Source organism: Propithecus coquereli, unplaced genomic scaffold (assembly GCF_000956105.1).
Source record: "Propithecus coquereli isolate 6110/MARCELLA unplaced genomic scaffold, Pcoq_1.0 Scaffold444, whole genome shotgun sequence".
Taxonomy (NCBI): domain Eukaryota; kingdom Metazoa; phylum Chordata; class Mammalia; order Primates; family Indriidae; genus Propithecus; species Propithecus coquereli.
In genome coordinates this window covers 1,477,060-1,494,350 of record NW_012150219.1, presented here as the reverse complement: position 1 = coordinate 1,494,350, position 17,291 = coordinate 1,477,060, and the positions used below count along the sequence as shown (strand labels likewise).

The 17,291-nt window shown below is 46.0% G+C and overlaps 1 protein-coding gene across 1 annotated transcript in view; it reads left to right on the top strand.

The window, feature by feature from the left end:
* The first annotated feature begins 6,919 nt into the window (after positions 1-6,919).
* Positions 6,920-17,291, top strand: part of UBE2V1 (ubiquitin-conjugating enzyme E2 variant 1) — a 34,429-nt gene continuing 24,057 nt past the window's right edge. Inside the window, exon 1 of the mRNA XM_012654705.1 lies at positions 6,920-7,001. Within this exon, the coding sequence (XP_012510159.1) occupies positions 6,980-7,001 (22 nt within the window). The 5' untranslated portion in view covers positions 6,920-6,979. The remainder of the gene's footprint in view (positions 7,002-17,291) is intronic.

Sequence of the window (17,291 nt, the reverse complement as noted above, 5' to 3'; positions counted from 1 at the left end):
GCACTCTAGCCCAGGCAACACAGTGAGACTCTGTCTCCAAAAAAAAAAACATACCGTGGGCAAAATAAAATAGGTGCGTGGGTCAACTTCTGCCCGTTGCCTCCCAGCTGGTGAGGGATGGCTTGGTTTTAGGTGGGCATGTGCTGCTATCTGGTGGCGGAGCAGGGTAGGTGGCATGCAGGGCAAACGTGGTTCCAGCTGGACCTGGGAATGTCACACATACCTCTCTGTGCTCATTTCTTTTTAGAGGGATCTGGGAACACGCCTCCGGGCACCTGCCCCAACATTAACACTACCCCGTTTTGATAAACCAAAATTTTCAAGCTACCCTTTTCAATATTATTTTGCAACAGGTAATGCACGCACAAGGTAAGGAGTAAGAATCAAACAATACAAAAGGGGCTAGAGCAGGGGTCAGCTGACTCCGGCCAGTGGGCCAAACCCAGCCCACCTGTTCTCCTATATCTCACACGTATTTTTTTAAATGATTAGGAGGGGCATATTTCCCAACACAGGAATTCAAATTTCGGTGGTGTCTGTAAAGTTTAATTGGCATGTGGCCACGCCCGCTCATTTACATATTGCCCACGCTGCTTTTGTACTGCAGCAGCAGATCTGAATTGCTGCCTCAGAGACCAAATGGCCCAACAAACCTAAAATATATATTTACTATCTGGTCCTTTACATAAAAAGTTACCCAGCCCTCCCTGGTCTAAAGTGAAGAGTGAATTGCTCGCCGATTCATCTTCCCCCAAGCCCTCAGTTCCCCTCCTCAGAGGCCATCACTTCGACGAGACCCTCGCCAGTCCCTTATATAGGTATGGAGGCATGTCTGCCGCAACCTTTTTCATACAATAGGATTTTATGCACACAGTCCTGCGCCTTGCCTTCTTTCCTTTAACATTGAAGGAGCTCAAGGAATTTCACCCCAAAATATGACTCCTTGGTATAAAGAATATTTTGAATTAAAGGCCCTTAGAAATCAACAGGCGTTGGAAGGGGCTTTCCTTCTATCCGCACAAAAACCATCAAAAAACAATTGCCTTTCCTTCCCCTCCCAGTTACGTCAATATAGTGCAGGAAAAAAGATAAAAAATGCAACTAGACCTTGCCCAACCCATTTTAAAGATAGTACCTGTCTCTCAGGTTAATTTAATTTCCAAACAGAATCATTTAGAAGTCAATCTGTTTCCCACCATCCATTCCTTGTCCGAAGCATCCATTCATCTTCCCTAGTAACCATTTATTGTTCCTAAACAGAATTACCTATATTCCTCATCTCCTCCCCCCCTCTGAAGTGAGGGTATATAAATTTCTGGACCCCACTGGGGTATCAGGTAATCATTCTGTGATTTTCCCCATGTGCATGGTAATTAAATTTGTAATCTCTTTCTCTTAGTAATCTGCCTTATTGTGAGTTGATCTTCCATCAAACTTTCTGGGGACAAAGGGGAAGTTTTCCTTCTTCCCTACAACATATTTTGGAGATAGTGCTATTATTGACACTATGCTCAGAAAGCTTCCTTATTCCTTTTTATAGCTGCAGGGCCTTCCAACTTTGGGATGGACCCGACCTGCATATTTTTTTTTTTAACCTTGTTGGATGTTGAGGTCATTAACCAATAACAGTCGTGGGCATTACTGTAACTGGCTCCATGAACCCCTATATGTATTTTTATAATCCTCTCCCTTAACTAACTGTTTGAGCCTTTGAGTTGTTTCCCAGAAATGGTAGACTCCTGGCCTCAAGTGATCCTCCTACCTCAGCCTTCTAAACTGCAGGGATTATAGGTGTGAGCCACCGCCTGGCCAGAAATGATGAATTTTCTACCAAAGGAGTTTCGATTCTGAAGGCTCCAGGGCAGACTTCCTGATGCCAAGAGTCACCATCCCCCACAATCTGCCCCCAAGGTATGTAGCCCCTAGCGAGATACACCATGACCTGCCCCAAGGCACGTGGTTCCTCCTTTAAAAGCTCATGACCTCCCTTAGTCAGGGAGCTGGATTTGTGGCAGCTTCTCCCGTTCTCCCAGCAAGATGTATTAAAAATTCCTTTCTTCCTTGGCAATCCTCATTGTCTCAATAATTGGATTTTTGTACAAGAAGCAAATGGACCTAGACCAAAACCCCCTTGCAGTTTCCACTGCATCACAACCTGTTATGTTCAACAGAGAATTTAAGTCTTCGTTCTAAAGGGCCAGTAGAGCCGAAGGATCAATTCCTAGAAATTTCTGGGTCACAGGGTGTTTGCCAAATTGTTTTCCACAGAGGCCGTGCCTGTTTAAAGTCTCACAACTTTTGAGAGCGCCTGTTTCCCCACACCCTTACCAACACAGTGAGTTATCAAATGTTTTGTTCTTTGCCAATCTGATAGGTGGTTTTAATTTGCATTTCTCTTACTGTATCTCCTTGAATCTAAGATGTCATTGATTCTAAGATGCATCCTGATTTCAGAGACGTTTGAATGTAAAACTTTGCATCTTAGAATCACTGAAATACAATCTGTTGAGTGACGTTGGGTATCTTACTGTTAGTTTAAAAGGCATTTGCATTTCCTTATCTGTTCACATCCTTTCCTTTTCTTGGAAGGCAGGGCAGTAGTGGTTAAGAACTTGGCCTTCAAATCCCAGCTCTGCCACTTACAAGCTTGTGACTTGGGGCAATTACTTAACCTTTCTGGGTCTCAGGTTCCTCATCTGCAAAATTGAGAAAATAATGGTACCTACCTCATAGGATAGTTGTGAAGATTAGTATATGCAAAACATTATGTTCCTGGAACATGGTAAATGCTAAATAAATGCTTGCTATGATTATATCTTTCTTTTGGGTTATCTTTTTTCTTTATAAATTAAAGAAACTCATCCTTTTTGTCATGCACCCCTGCCCCCTGCTCTAGACTCCAGGTTTTCATTCCTTTTTCCCTGACCACAAAAGTAGCAGATGATACAAAATTCAGATGTTACAAAAAAAACTATATAGGAAGATGCCAATGGAAACACCCCAGATGTCCACCAATGGTGTAAATGAAATGTACTATGACCCCTCTACCGTCCACTCCCACCCCTTTGCAGCTGTATGTTTTAGAAACTACATCACAAGTTAAATATCTTAATGCTATGCTCAGGCACATCTCAGGGGGACATGACTCCACATACGTACCATAAAATGCCGCTAGCGAATATGTCAAATCCGCTAACCACAGACCCCTTCCCAGGGATTCTACTCTCCCTCTTTTCGGTCTCCATGACCCTTCCTGTCAACAGTTCATCAGCTTTATTTTCTGTAATTTGTATTATAAAAAGTATAGCATGAGGTTGGGTTTTTTCATAACCATAAATGGAAATGCAGACATAAAGCTTGTGCATAACATTATATAATGTTTTTTACATTTTGGATATACTTTTTCAAACTACTCATTCCTTTCACATCCCAGAGTTTCCAAAACAGCTCCAGTGTATTCCTACTTGTTGGGAACAGAGTTTGTGAATGAACACTGTGGAACAGTCAGGTCTGTATGTCTCTCAGCTGAACCACTGCACCAGCTTTCTGTATCTATTAGGTATGCTTTTTGGCTGTAGGTAACAAAAAACCTACCTTTAAGAGCCGCTTAAGCAATAGATACTTACCTAGTGTCTTAAGAAGTCTGTAGGTAGAGAGCCCCAGGAGTCCTCCAGCAGCTCAACCACATCATCCAGGACCTGGCTCTTGCCATCTTTCTGAGCTTACATCTTCAACGTGTCAGCTTTATGGTCTCTGGCTTGTGCCTCGTGGTCTCAATGTGCTTGCCACAGCTCCAGCCACCACAACCTCATATTGTAGGAAGGAAGAAAGGGGACAAAAAGGCTTTCTCCCCAGCTTTTATCAGGGGAGGGAAATTTTCCAAACACCCACCCTCACCCCCATATAGGGACATGGTGACTGGATTGGCAGTAAACAAGTGTCCAACACACCTCCTCTCTGGACTTCTTGCCTCCAATATTGTTGCTGCCTGATTGGGTCTCCTTTTCCAGTTCCCTCCAGGCAGCCAGAATGCACTTAGAGAAAATAAACCTACCCACATTTTGCTTGAAACCTCCCAGGCTCTACCTCCGTCACCACAGAAGAACCAGCAGGTGTCCCAGGGTTAAGAGAACTGGATTCCAAAACTATTTCTCCTTCCTTGTGTGACCCTGGACAAGCCATCAAACTTCTCCAAGCCTCAGTTTCTTTATCTGACAAATGGAGATGGTAGCAGTTACTTTGCAAGGGTCACTGAAGATTAAATAATAATAATACCAGCTAATACTTACATAGCACTTAGTGCCAAGCCCTCTTCTAAATTCTCTGCTTCTATTAACTATTTTAATCTTTCCAACAATCCGATAAAACAGGATTCTCTTACCCCCAAAAGCTGAGTTTATCATCTCAAGTGTAGAGCCGGGAGGAGGGGCAGGGGAAGGAACACCTCTCTGGCAACTAGCCGCGTCTTCCAGGAAGGGGGCGGAGCCTCTCCGAAAGCGCGTGTGCGCGGGGAGTACTACAACTCCCAGCAGGCTCCGCGGCATCGCTGGACTACAATAACCAGCATGCCGCGGGCAGTCCCGCTTAACCTTTTCCTCCCGGGCTGCGCTCTGCACAGAAATTCGGATTATTGTCAATTTTGCTTGCAAGACAGTCCCTGGAAGAACCAAGGAATCTATGCGAGTAAACATTTATGAGCATCGTGGATAAGAGGCTTGTGTTTTAATCTTCACTCTTCCACACGTTAGCTAAGTCTCGGTTTTCTCGTCTCTAAAATGGACACAGTCTTAGGAGTTGCTGCATCGAGTCGTGAGAATTAAAAGCTGGATTAACGCCTTGGTAAATGTTAGCTCTTTCAGTGTCCCTTCCTCTTCTCTGTACCAAGGAATTTTATCAAAGCATTTCATCTCCACAGCAATTCTATGAGGTCGATACTAGCATCCTCCTTTTTAGAAAGGAAAACTGATGCCAGGAGAGGTTCAAATCTCTTACCTGAAGTCACACAGCAAAGTGAGTGACGAAGAAGGACTTGAACCCAGAAAATTTCACTCGATAGGTGAGTCCACCTTCGGAGGCCAAGTTTCCACTTGTGCTGCTGACGCTTTGCAGTGACTAAAGTCCAGAGCAAATATTTTCTGTGCTCCTCAGGGGAAACTTTGTATTATGTGATACACGAAATAATGTCAAGTCGCTTCACGTGTGGCCAGTGCTGGAAAGGGGCAACTTTGAGAGCCAATTATACTGGAGAAATCAGGGAAGGCTTCCGTGAGGAAGTGGTGCTGCATCTGAGAATTGAAGAGTGGGAACAGCCCAGGCAAAGGCCTTGAGTAGGGAGAGGGCATGTCATGTTCCAGAGGCCTTGAAAAGGGCCAGTGTAGCTGCAGAGATCCAGAAAGTCTCAGAGGTGCAGGCAGTGCTAAGGCTAGGGTAAGGCAAGTGAGGCTACTAAGGTGCAAATTTTAAGGAGACACTTACTTGTAGGTTGTGCAAGTGCAGAGTCAGGACTTGAGTGAAAGCCTCCTTAAGTTTGATGCCGTAGACAGCTCACTGCCCCATCCTAGTCCCAGCCCTGGGTGCAGGGCCTTGTGGGTAGAATGTCCATTCATCCTGGTTTGTCTTACAGAGTCGTGGTGAGATTATAAGAGGTCCCCTTTGACCTCATTGGGTGATAATTTTAGGGTCACTCAACTTGCAGTTTGTATTTTATCCAGAGGGAATGGGGAGCCACTGAAGGCTTTAGCTGGAGGGTATTTTGAGCACACTCTGATTGCCATATGGAGAATGGACCACAGGCGCGAGAAGGGAGGCCACTGGGGTCCTCCAAGCGGAAGGCAAGGGCAGCTTGCCCTGAGTGGGAGAAGTGAATGCAGTGAAGAGATGGATAGTAGGCACTGCTGTCAGAAAAAGGTGATGGATTGGATTCCAGCTTCCTTGTCTCTGTATTGAGAGTCCTGTTGGTCCTTCTGCCAGTGTTTTGCTCTGTGACATTAAGCCAGTCCCTTCACTTCTCTCAGCCTGCTTCCACATGCATATAAGGGCTTCTCAGACCATTTGTGATAAAGGAGGCGCTGCTTCTTGGACTTATTAATTTGCAAATATATTTCCCCAGGGCCTTTGCACAGGCTTTTCCCTCTATCTCCTCATAATTCCCATCTCTGCTGAAATATGACCACCTTAGGAGGCCCTTTCTGATCATCCTCTCTTGCCCTTTCCCTGGTTTTATTCTCTTTCCTATCATAGTTATAGTTGTCTATTTATTTGTTCACTTGCTCTCCTCTGTCTCAGACTAGAATGTAAGCAGGGACTTGCTTCCTTAAGGATATATATCCATCCCCAGCACCTAGCACAATGCCTGACTCATAGTAGGTGCTTAATAAATATTTGTTTGGATCAATGAATGGATGGATGAGTGAATGTGTTCCCTGCCACTTTAATTCTCCCAAGTCATTTAGCTGCACCCAATACAGGCCGTGTCTGGCCAGGGAGCATCGACTCTGGAAGCAAGACCTGGGTTCAAATTCAGACTCAGCCACTTAACAGCTCAGTTTAGATAAATGGCTTCATCTCTTTTAGCTTTATTTTTCACACTAACCCTGACCCGGTAGAGATGTTGTGAGGATTCAACTAGATAGGAAAGTGCCTGAAGCGAAATGGGCGCTTTTTGTTTGGAAGCGTTCTTTTCTCCTTTTTCTTTCACAATCGCGCCTTCCCAAGCCTAACCTGCCCTTCTCACCGCACCTCAACACCTCCCTCGCACCGCGGCCCGGCGGGACTTGCAGGTTGCCGGGCCCTCGCCCACGCGACTATTTCATCCCTCTAAAAGGAAAGGAAAAAAAAGCCGCCCCGGCCCGGGGTCGCGCCGGCCTCCGGAGCGGGCGTCAGCGATGGCGTCTGCGCTTGCGCGCGCGCCTGCGCACCAGGGCCAGGGGACGGGCGGGGGGTGAAGAAGGGGCCGGCCTCCGAGCGACAGCGACGCAAGATGGCAGCCACCACGGGCTCGGGTGAGCGAGGGTGCCGGGCTCGGTCAGCCGAGGGGGCGCGGGACGCGGCCGGGAGCCGGGGACTCGCAGAGGCCCCTGCAGCGGGGCCAGGCTCTCCGCGCCGCCTCTGTGCGCCGGACTCCGCGGCGGCCGCCGGCGCGGCCTGACGGGGCAGGAGGAGCAGGCGGTGGCCAGAGGCACGGGCGGGGGCCTGAGGGGCCTGTGGGCGGCGCGGAGAGGCCCTGAGGCTCCCGTGGGCGGCGTGAGGGCCCCGCCGAGAGCAAGGGCCGGGCCCCGCGCCGCGGCTGGGGGGATGGAGTGGGCGAGGGGCGAGCCCTGGGGCGCTCCCGAGGAGACCTGGGCTGGCGAGTCTGGGGAGGATCGAGGGGCTCCCCGGAGGGTGAGGAGGCGCCCCGAAGCGGGTGGAAGTCCCTTGCTGGGTCCTGGGGTTCCAGGTGAGGGGGAGGGCTGGGGCTGTCTGCTCGGAGGGGACGTCGGAGCAGCCTCGCAGGCCGGGTGGGAGGAGGGTCCCCACTGGTCAAGGGGACGGCTCGGCGTTAGTTCTGGGGATGGGGTTTGCCGAGGAAGTGCCTGTGTCGATCGGAAAGGAGGAGCCCTGGGGTGGCTGCTTTTGGTGGGAATTAAGGGGATCTCCTCGGGATGAGTGAGAGGGGAAAGGAGTCAGATGCCAGAGGGATCTGACTGGGGCGGTATGAAATGACCCCATCGTTACCAGACCCCTCTTCGAGGGGACAGACGGATTCCTCCGAGCTCCCAGTGGGGCAGTTGCTGTAACCTCCGACATTGCATGAGGAAGCACGGGTGAATTGGGAGCCTGGGGGTGCCCGTTGGGGGTGGGTGTCAACTGAGGGAGCCCCCTGCAGTGAGAGTGGGAACAGGTCAGGTTTCAGAGAGGTTTCTTTTAAAGAATTATTTCCTCTTCCCGTATTAAGTGAGGGATGCATACCCTAGAAGCGTAAGTGTCTCTATTGTGGAGACTGTCACTCCTTTCAGTAATTGGGACAGGTATGTGGGTTCGGCTGAGAAGTCCCCCATTGGCTGGGGGGGCGTGAGGAGACAGAGGAGATGGGAACTCTTGGGTGAGGGTGCACCGCTAGGTGCCTGGCAGTGAAGTTTCCACTGGGGTCAGACTAGAGCCAAAGAGGTTCTCCCAAACGGGGTGAGGGCGGGTTACCTCTGATGGAGGATGCAAACAGGGCCACAGTGTTCCCCACAATGGGCCTGGGGGACACCAGCCTGAGTACTGCAGTCCTCGGACTATTTAGGGCCACAGCAGCAGCAGTGTTGGGAAAGGGTTGGTGATCTAAGGGAAACGGTGAGGGGAATCCGTCTTTCCAGGATGTTGCTCCTCTAGTATCCCAAGGATCCATACTTGTCTGATTGTTGGGGGTGGGGAAAGAAATTGGATGTAGTGAAGTGACTCACTACAAGCTGCCTTTTACACTTACAGCAGTGGGGTCTTTTGGAGCATAGAGGAGACCATGAGACCATATATCCTTTTACCAGATTTTGGTTTCAGCTGCAACAGTGCTGAGTCAATGCATTTACCGAGACACCGCCACAGGCACTCCCAGAAGAGAGAGGCTGAGTCAGGCCAGACTGCTGGGGGAAACTTCTCACCAGAATAACACCCTCGCTGGGTTGCTATGAACCGGGGAGTGCAGTGTGCCCCGGGGCGGCCAACGTTTTGGTGGTATTGCAACTCAGCCCTGTTTGCAGTCACCTGAGATTGGCTACCTCCAGTCTGGTTTAATAGCTACTTGATTCTGACTTCTTGAGACCCTGCCAATTGAAGAGTGCTTCATAAATGCTATGGGGGTCAGATAAAGCATCATCAGCTGCTGTCTACTGAAATATTAATACAGTAGCACTTGGCATGGTTTAGGTAACATAGAACAGGCTTTGAGGCGCCCTAAAATGGGCTTCCCAAAATTCTTTTGTCTGTTTATTCAACAGACATTTACTGAGGGTCTGTTATGTCCCATTGTGATAGCAGACAAGATGGACATAGCCCCTGTCCTTGTAGCGCTTCCATTCAAGTCAGGGAGAAGGCCTTAAAGGAGTAAATAAGACAATTTCAGATAGCAATAAGTGCTTTAAAGGAAATTATGTGATAGTGTCTGCAGAGGTGGTCAGGGAAAGCTTCTCTGAGAAGGTGGCGTTTGAACTGAGACAAATGGTGGAAAGAGCCAACCCTACAGCATGTGTCACAGACAGGAGAGAGGAACAGACTGAGTGCAAAGGCCCTGTGGTGGGACTGAGCTTGGCACGTTGAAAGAACAGCATAAAAGGCCTTGGTGTGCAAGGGAGGCTTGTTAAGGAGATGAGATGGAGAGAGATGGCTTTGGATTGTAGCAAATGTAAAAGGAAGCCATTGAACAAGTGTCTAGTATGAAGTAGGTATTCAGTAAATATTTGTTGAATGAATGAACGAAACTTAAAAAGAGGAGGATGAGGAGATCTGGCATCGTTAGGCAGTGAAAATAGTGCAAAGTGCTAAGAGTGGAAGCAGAAAGACCTCAGTTGGGTTAAACTAAAATGAGTATACAGGTCTCTCTGCTTTCTAACCCTGAGAAGTCTTTCAGGTGTGGTCAGGGGCCCTGAGGCCTTCCTTAGTCAGGTTTAGAGTGAGCCTCTTGATTAATCTGTGCCTCTGGTTGCCAGGAAACAGCTGTGAAGCCTCTGAGTCCCGTAAGGGCTGAACTTAGATTTTTATGGTCACTGCTTTCAGCATTTGGCTGCACCACCTTCCCACTTCCCGTGGTTCTGCAGTGTGTGGTTTCTGCAGAGACCCTGGAGGGTGGAACTGTGAAAAGTCCACCACCATCCCTCAGGATGCCTGTGCTGTGCAGGTGACTTCCTCCTGCATTGGCCAGGATTGCAGGACATAAAACAGTGGCTTTCCTCTCACCCAGCATCCCACAGTTAGCCAGAAACCAAATGTCAGAGAGGTAAGCCCTGGCTGAGCACGATTTTAAATTTGCATACATGGCAGTGGCCTCATACCCACATTCAGCTTATGAAGATTTAATCATGTGGGCAGTGGAGATTAAGTAGTTGTCCTTTGAATTCAAGGATGTTCCCCAGAGAGAGCTGGAGATGGGAGGTGAGAACCCATAGTCCCTTAGTTGGTCTCAGTCTTGTGTGTCTCACTGTGTGAGCATCTTGTGCCAATTATAGTTAAGTGCCCTTTGTATAACATGGGCTCTACATTCAAGACAACTAACTTCTTCATACTGTTCTCAGCCAAAGAAACAGCAATCTGCTCCAGCGATGGAGGGGAACTGGGTTTGCTGGGCTAGTGCGAGCTATTGTTCTCTTGAGGGATTGCCGGAGGGATTGCCAGGGTTAATTTTGATGATCATGATTTTCCCCTGCACATTAACTTGAAAACCACCCTACTCCCCCCACCCATTCTCTTTCTCTCCATACCTGTATCCCTCCTCCCTCCCCACCCCCAGCCTGGATTGTGGCTCTACAGTAATTTGATAAAAATGGAATACAAAATATGAAGTCAGGAATCCTCTGTTTAATTCTGAAAGGCCACTGTGAAGTACAGAGCTGCATTTGGTGAAGTAAATATTTTAATACTATTTTTATATCATGTATAGTGCTTTAGAGTGTTCCACATACTGCGGCTTACCTGTTAGTTCGTCTCATGGAACTCTCCACAGCCCAGTGACGAACCAGGAGAAGTATCCACCCTGCGGTGTTACTGCGGGAAGGGCCAAAAGCTGAGGGAGATTGTTGACACTCAGACTGGAGCCCGGCATTTTGACTCTAGTTCCCTCCCCGACGTGCACCAACATCTTAGGAAGGAAATGGAAAAGGCATGGATTTTGACATGCTCTTCCTAGGTCTTGGAGGGTTTAATCTTGGTGAAGGGGCTTCCATGAGAAGTGTTTGCTGCCACCCATTTCAGGAGCCCTTTTTACAGCATAGCATCCCAGGCCACTGTTCATCCCCTTCTGGGTAATGGTGCTGTCCAGCGAGAGTTAGCTTTATTTTTAAGGAAGCTCTTGCTTATGCTTTATACTGAATAACTCACATTGTGGGGCTTGGGGCCCCTCGTGTTATGTACAAAGTCCTCATCCTCAATTATATGCAAGCCCTCAGGCTTCTTTTAAGTTGCACTTCTAGGGTTTACTATGTGCTAGGCACTGTGTTAACTACATTATCTCACTTCTCACTTCTCACAGCAACCCTTTGAGGCAAATATCTGTTGGGAAGATGAGAAAGTAACTAGCCTGAGGCTCAGAGTGGGTGACTTGCAGAGCCAGGGTGCAGAACCAGGATAGCTTTGCTCCAGGACCAGTGCTCTTGGCTAGTCATCATTCTTCCAGCCCCCGTTGCCTGCTGTCTGAGCTACCACTGGCCTCTCTGTCGATGTTTCTGTGTTGGCCAATTAGTTCATTGGTGGGTAGATGGTAATGACCCTCAGGTAGGAGTCTTTCCTCATCTTCACATCCACCCCATCACAAGTCCGGTAGGCGTAGCTTCAAAATAATTGTCAAATCCTCCTCCTCTCCATCGTCTCCACTGTTGTCATCCTAGTCTAACCAGAACCATCTTTCTCTTGCCTGGAAGACTGAAAAAGCCTCCTGCTTCCAATCTTGCCCTTTTCCAATCCATTTTCTATACAGGAGGCAGAATGATCTGTTATAGACATAGGACAGAAGCTGCCACTCCCCTTCAGAAAGCCCTTCCCACTGCACTTAGAATAAAATCCAGCTCTGTTCCATGGCCCACAAGGCCCCTGCCACCCCGACCTCACGTGGTATCGTACACACCTCTGTTCTTGCTCTGTCCCTGGATCTTCATGAGCCTGACTGCTTCTCATTCTTCAGATCACAGCTACCCAGAAAAACCATCCTTGACCACCCCATTCAATGATGCTTTTTTTGCCACTGTCATGGCTCTCTGTTTATTCTCTTCTAAGTTACTTTACCTGAAGTTTTTGTGCTTTCTTGCATATTTTCTGCGCTTTTTCACTGGGGCAGGATTCTCTCTTGTTCTCTGCTGTGTTCCTAGCACCCAGCCCAGTCCCTGACATAATAGTGGGTGCTCAGTAAACACTTGGTGAAAGCTGGGTGCAGTGGTACAGCTCCCAGCTACTCAGGAGGCTGAGGCGAGAAGATTGCTTGAGGCAAGGAGTTCAAGACCAGCCTGAGCAACATAGAGAGACCAGTCTCTAAAAAAATAAATTTAAGAAAAATTATTGAATGTTGCAATGAATTAATCTAAGGTCTCACTTTTGATGTAGCCAAATATATAAATCTGACATATATGAAGAAAAAAATTATCTGATAGAGCAGAAGCAAAAGTGGTTGTTCGGCCTTTCAAAGAAGAAAGCTCTTATCCTGATTAGTTGGCATTTGTGGAAGCACTTTATCATAGAATCAGCTGTGTCCTCCCCTTCTCCAGCTGTCCTGACTCACTTCCCACATCTTACTCTTCATCTCCACCTCTGTCAGAGAAAATCTGATCTCTGGCCTTGGTCACTGACTGTCACAGCAGGAACACAGGGTCTTGCATTTTGTCACCGGCTGTTGTCACATTGTCTGGACTGTAAAGAATGACAAGTTGCCACTGTTTCTTCTAGAGCAATGGATCACAAACTAGTGAGCATCAGAATCACCTGGAGGGCTTGTCAGATTGCTGGGCTCACCCTTGGAGTTTGAGATTCAGGAGTTCTGAGAATTTACATTTCTAGCTAGTTCCCAGATGAGGTCCAGATTGTAGATTTGGGGACTACACTTGGTGAACTGTTGCTCTAGAGAAGGAGAGAAAAAGTCTGCAAATGTGGGCAGGCGAACTAGGCAGCCAGACTATACTTGCTGGTTGCTCAGGAGTAACAGTTACCAGCCTGTGACTCTGTATCCATTTTTCGGGTACATTGAATCCCAGTGCACCACCTTCCAGGCCTCCTCATTTTCTGAAGCTGGAGCAGCATCAGATTCCTAGCTCAGGGGCGTGGGGGAAAAAATTAAATGAAAAGAGAGAAAAAAAATGAAAAATTAAAAAAAAAGATTCCTAGCTTAGTTCACTGTCTTCCCTGAATGGGCAGCCAAACCAGTTTTAACTAGCAGCTTTCTTTTCAGGCAAAACCTGTGAGGCTCTACCATTTAAAATCAAGACCTGGGGCTGGGTTTTCCAAGATTGACATGCTTTGAAAGCTGCTACTTTGTGGCCATGATTTTCCCAAAAGATGTTCTAAAGGACTTCAAAAATCCTTTTTGTACCACAAATGTCTTAACATGTTGCTGTGTTTCAAATTATTGCATTAAATGTTTTACTGTGACGTGGTGTAAAACTCTATCAAATATTCATGCTGTTTCAACCTGGTTGTCATATTTTCTTTGTAATATCCTGCAGCTGCTGACTTTCAGTTTATATTTAGCCAAGAGAATAACTGGCTGGCTTTTGATACTGACACAGATCCAGGAAAAATCCCTCTGGAAAGAAGAATTCTGAATAGGAACAAATATTTTCTTTTAAAAAGTCTTGGATTACTGTGATATTTTAGCACCTTGGTGAAGTTGTCTTAACATTTTCGTAGTTAACTTTTTAATAGTTATAGTCTATTCAATTATACTTACTATTAGCTTTAGATTTTCCTAGTATACTTTCTAGCTATTGTAGAGCCTGTAGTTCTCTTGGTTTAGGAAGATTACAAGAGTCTATTTCTATATCCTCTATATTATCAACTAGATACTGTTTCTCCAGCTGCTTTTAGGTAATCAGTTAACTGTCACTAAATTGTTAATGTATCATGATTTTGAACTTATGCTCTTCATTTGAGATAGGATAAGGTCCTTGCTTGTGACTAATACATCCATAAGTCTGCAGGATCTCCGAGTTCCACTGATATTTAGATTTATGTTCCTGGAGTAGCCCTTGAAAGTCTAGAACTTCCAAGTGTGGTTAGGCCATTGGAATTAAATGCCCTTTTGCTTTGTAGAAAATGTTGATGTGTTAACTTTGTATGCAGTTTCTAAATGGTTTGGAATATTTAATAACATGCTTTCATCCATATTTTAAGAAACAAAGTTCATTTTATAGTGAAAAATTCTTCCACTTGAGTGGTTTGAGTGAGAAACCAGTTTTCCCTCATTTAAAAAAAATATATATATAAGTTTACCTAAAATTCTCAATCATTAAAAAAATAAATCTAGTTATAAAAATGTACTTATCAAAATAAAAAACCTTGGGTATCTCAATTATATGGTATCAGTGCCCAATATTTTGGTCTCAGTGGGCCATATTAGAGTTTACAAAAGGAAAGGAAGAGATAATGCCGTTTCTTCAACCAGGAAACATTTGAGTACCATTATATGCCAGACAGAATACCAAATTCTGGGGAGGCAGGATCGAATGAGTCATATCTCTAACTTGAGAAGCTCAGAGAATGAGTCAGACAATAAAGAAGAAGAAAAAAATGTAAAGAAAAGGAGAAAATACAGCCCAGGCCTTGGGGGTGAAGGTGTACTTGGCAGAGGGCTCTGAGGGCCTCTGCAGACTGGCTTCTGAAGAAGATTTACAGTTTTTAAGATCATTATACTCAAGATTTAATATAACTTTTCCTGGGCTTTAAAATTCATGCTAAGCCTCCTCTTTGATAATCCTTATAATATTAGACTCCCTTTTAATGGTGCTATGACTGTTTTCCTCTTATATTTTCAGAAATAAACCAGAGTTAGAATCCTGTGACATTGAGGAGTATTCATTCTGAAATACTATTCCTGGCTAACACCCAGCTGTCCATTCATTCTTTCAACAAGCGTTTGAGGGCTCACTCTAGAGGGCAAAGCACTCTGGGGTGTTGGAGATTCAACAGTGAATAAAACAAAGTTTTACTCTCATAGAACTTATGTTCAGATGGGAGAGACAGACAGTAAACACCAATGAAGTAGAAATGAATATATTTAAAATGTCAAGTGGCAACAAGTGCTATGAAGAAAAATAAAGCAAGATAAGGGAATGGGAAGTTAGACCTTAGGTGGAGGAACAAGAGAACCAGTCAGCCATTTACAGCACTGGGACATGGGATTCCAAGCAGAGGGACTAGCAAATGCTAGAGGCAGGAAATAAGGATCCTCTTTAGAAATTTCAAGAAGGACCGTTGTGGCTGAAAGAGGGTGAGGTAGCCAGGGGAAGAGTGGCAGGAAATGATGTTGGCAAAGCATGCAGGGCCGTAGGCCAGGTGAGGAGGTAGGGTGTGTTCCAGTTGCAGCGGGAGGCCGGGTGGGCTCGATAGTAGGGAGCCATGGTGCCTGGTGTACCTTCAGGAGGAGCATTGTGGAGAATAGACTGTAGGTAGAGCCAGGGGGATGAAGAAGCCAGTTAGGAAGCTGAGGTGGCATGGATGCCAGCAGTCATGGTGGAGATGCTAAAAAGGACTAGATTTGGGATAGATTTGGAAATGGGTTGGATGTGGAGTATAAGGGAAAGATTTCTTGTCATGTCTCCAAGATTTTTGGCCAGAGCAATGTTTATTCCATATCCTGAGTTGAGGAATGGCTAGTTTTTGTTTTTGGAGGAGTGCGAGGGAATTCCATTTTGGAAGAATTTTAGGTGTGAGAGGCCTGTCAAGCATCCACATGGAGATGTCTAGGAGGCAGTTAATTGGAAATATAAATTGGAGAGTCGTCAGCTTACTGGAGCCTTGCTCTGGGTAAAATCACTCAGGAGGTTAGAGCAAACGGAAGAGCTGTGCCCTGAGGCCTGGCAGCCGGAGGGGAAGAGAGCTTGAGGCTGAGGGAAGAGTTAAAGGAGGGAGGAATCGAGTGCTGCCCAGAGCTCCAGTAACTTGGGGCTGAGAACTGATGGAGGGATTTGGCCTTGGGATTTAGATGGTCCTGCTGGGTACCCCTGACGTGAGTGACTAGGTGAAAAAGCCCAGTTGGAATAGGTGTAGGTGAGATGAAGAATCACAGACAAGGAAGGAGTCTAGACAGCCCTTTTGAGGTTTTTTGCTAATAAGGAACAAAGAAACAAGATGGTAGCTGAAAGGAGATATTGGGTCAAGTGAGGGGTTTTTGTTTTGTATTTTAGGATGGGTGATGCAGTGTGCTGATGCAGGGGTTCAGTAGCAAGCTTGCTACGCGCCAGGTATTATACGAAGTGCTCTCCCATCTTACTTCATTTATGCCCCCTTGCAGGCGTATCGTGGTCCCTGCTTCACTGGGGCTCAGGGTAACTTGCTCAGGCCTATAGCTAGATTGCTTGAAAGTTGTGGAGCCAGAATTTGACCCCCAGTCTGTGCTCCTAATCTTCTGCTCAAAGATTATAGAATTTACTCTAAAGTACATTCTGATTCTGATTGTGGGAGATAACATAGCCATTACTCTGACCTGCTTTTTAAAAATAGCGGTAGACCAGGTCTCCTTACATTGTGATTCTGTGTCTGTGGCATCCAAAGATCGTTGATGTGAGAGTATGCACATTCAGGGAAGAATGAGTTGACTTTGTGGGATTTCTGTTTTTTAATATATAAAGTGGAGTTTACAGACCTTTTTATCTTTTTTTGCTCAAATTTTTTATTTTTCAACAAATGGTTATCTGAAGCCTGCTGTGTACAGGCCAGTTTTTTGTTGTTTTTTTGTTCACATTGTAAAACCAGAAACTACTACCATAGTCATGCAAATGAATACTTGCCACTGTATTAATTACCACATCTCACCGTTCCTTCTGCATTTGTTATCCAGGCCTGTAAGAAGTTTGGTAACAAATGTTCTGCCATAGTATTTGCTTTAAGCAAATGCTTCTAGCTTTATATCCTGAAATTAGCAGTAGCACATCCCTAAGCTGGCCTTTAGCCTTTCCAGCCCATGCTGAACATTACCCAGGAGACTTGTGTTTGCCTCATCTCTTGTCCCACTCAAGAGCCTTTTGCAGCTCCTCTCTGACCACCCTAAAGGTAAAGTGCAGTCATCTTAGTAACATGGCCCCAGCCTCTTCAGCCTCCATCATATTTCAGCAGGGTTTATGACCTCTCAAGGGTTAAACACGGTGCTCTGGGAGGTTCTATACCTCTCATACGTTTTGATAATGTTTTGTTTCATTGATCTTTGTGTGGATATCTCTTGTTTCCACACTGATACTTTAGACTCTGATGGGAAAGCCTCTGTTTTTATTTCATTCCTAGCCCCTATATTGTCTAGCAAAGTGCTAGATGGGTATTGGGTAATTATCGCACTGAAAGAAGGTGTATATGCATAAATGTTTCTGATATTCATGGATAGGGGAATTCTGACAAGCAGGTAAAAAGCCTAGCAAACTTTTTTTCAT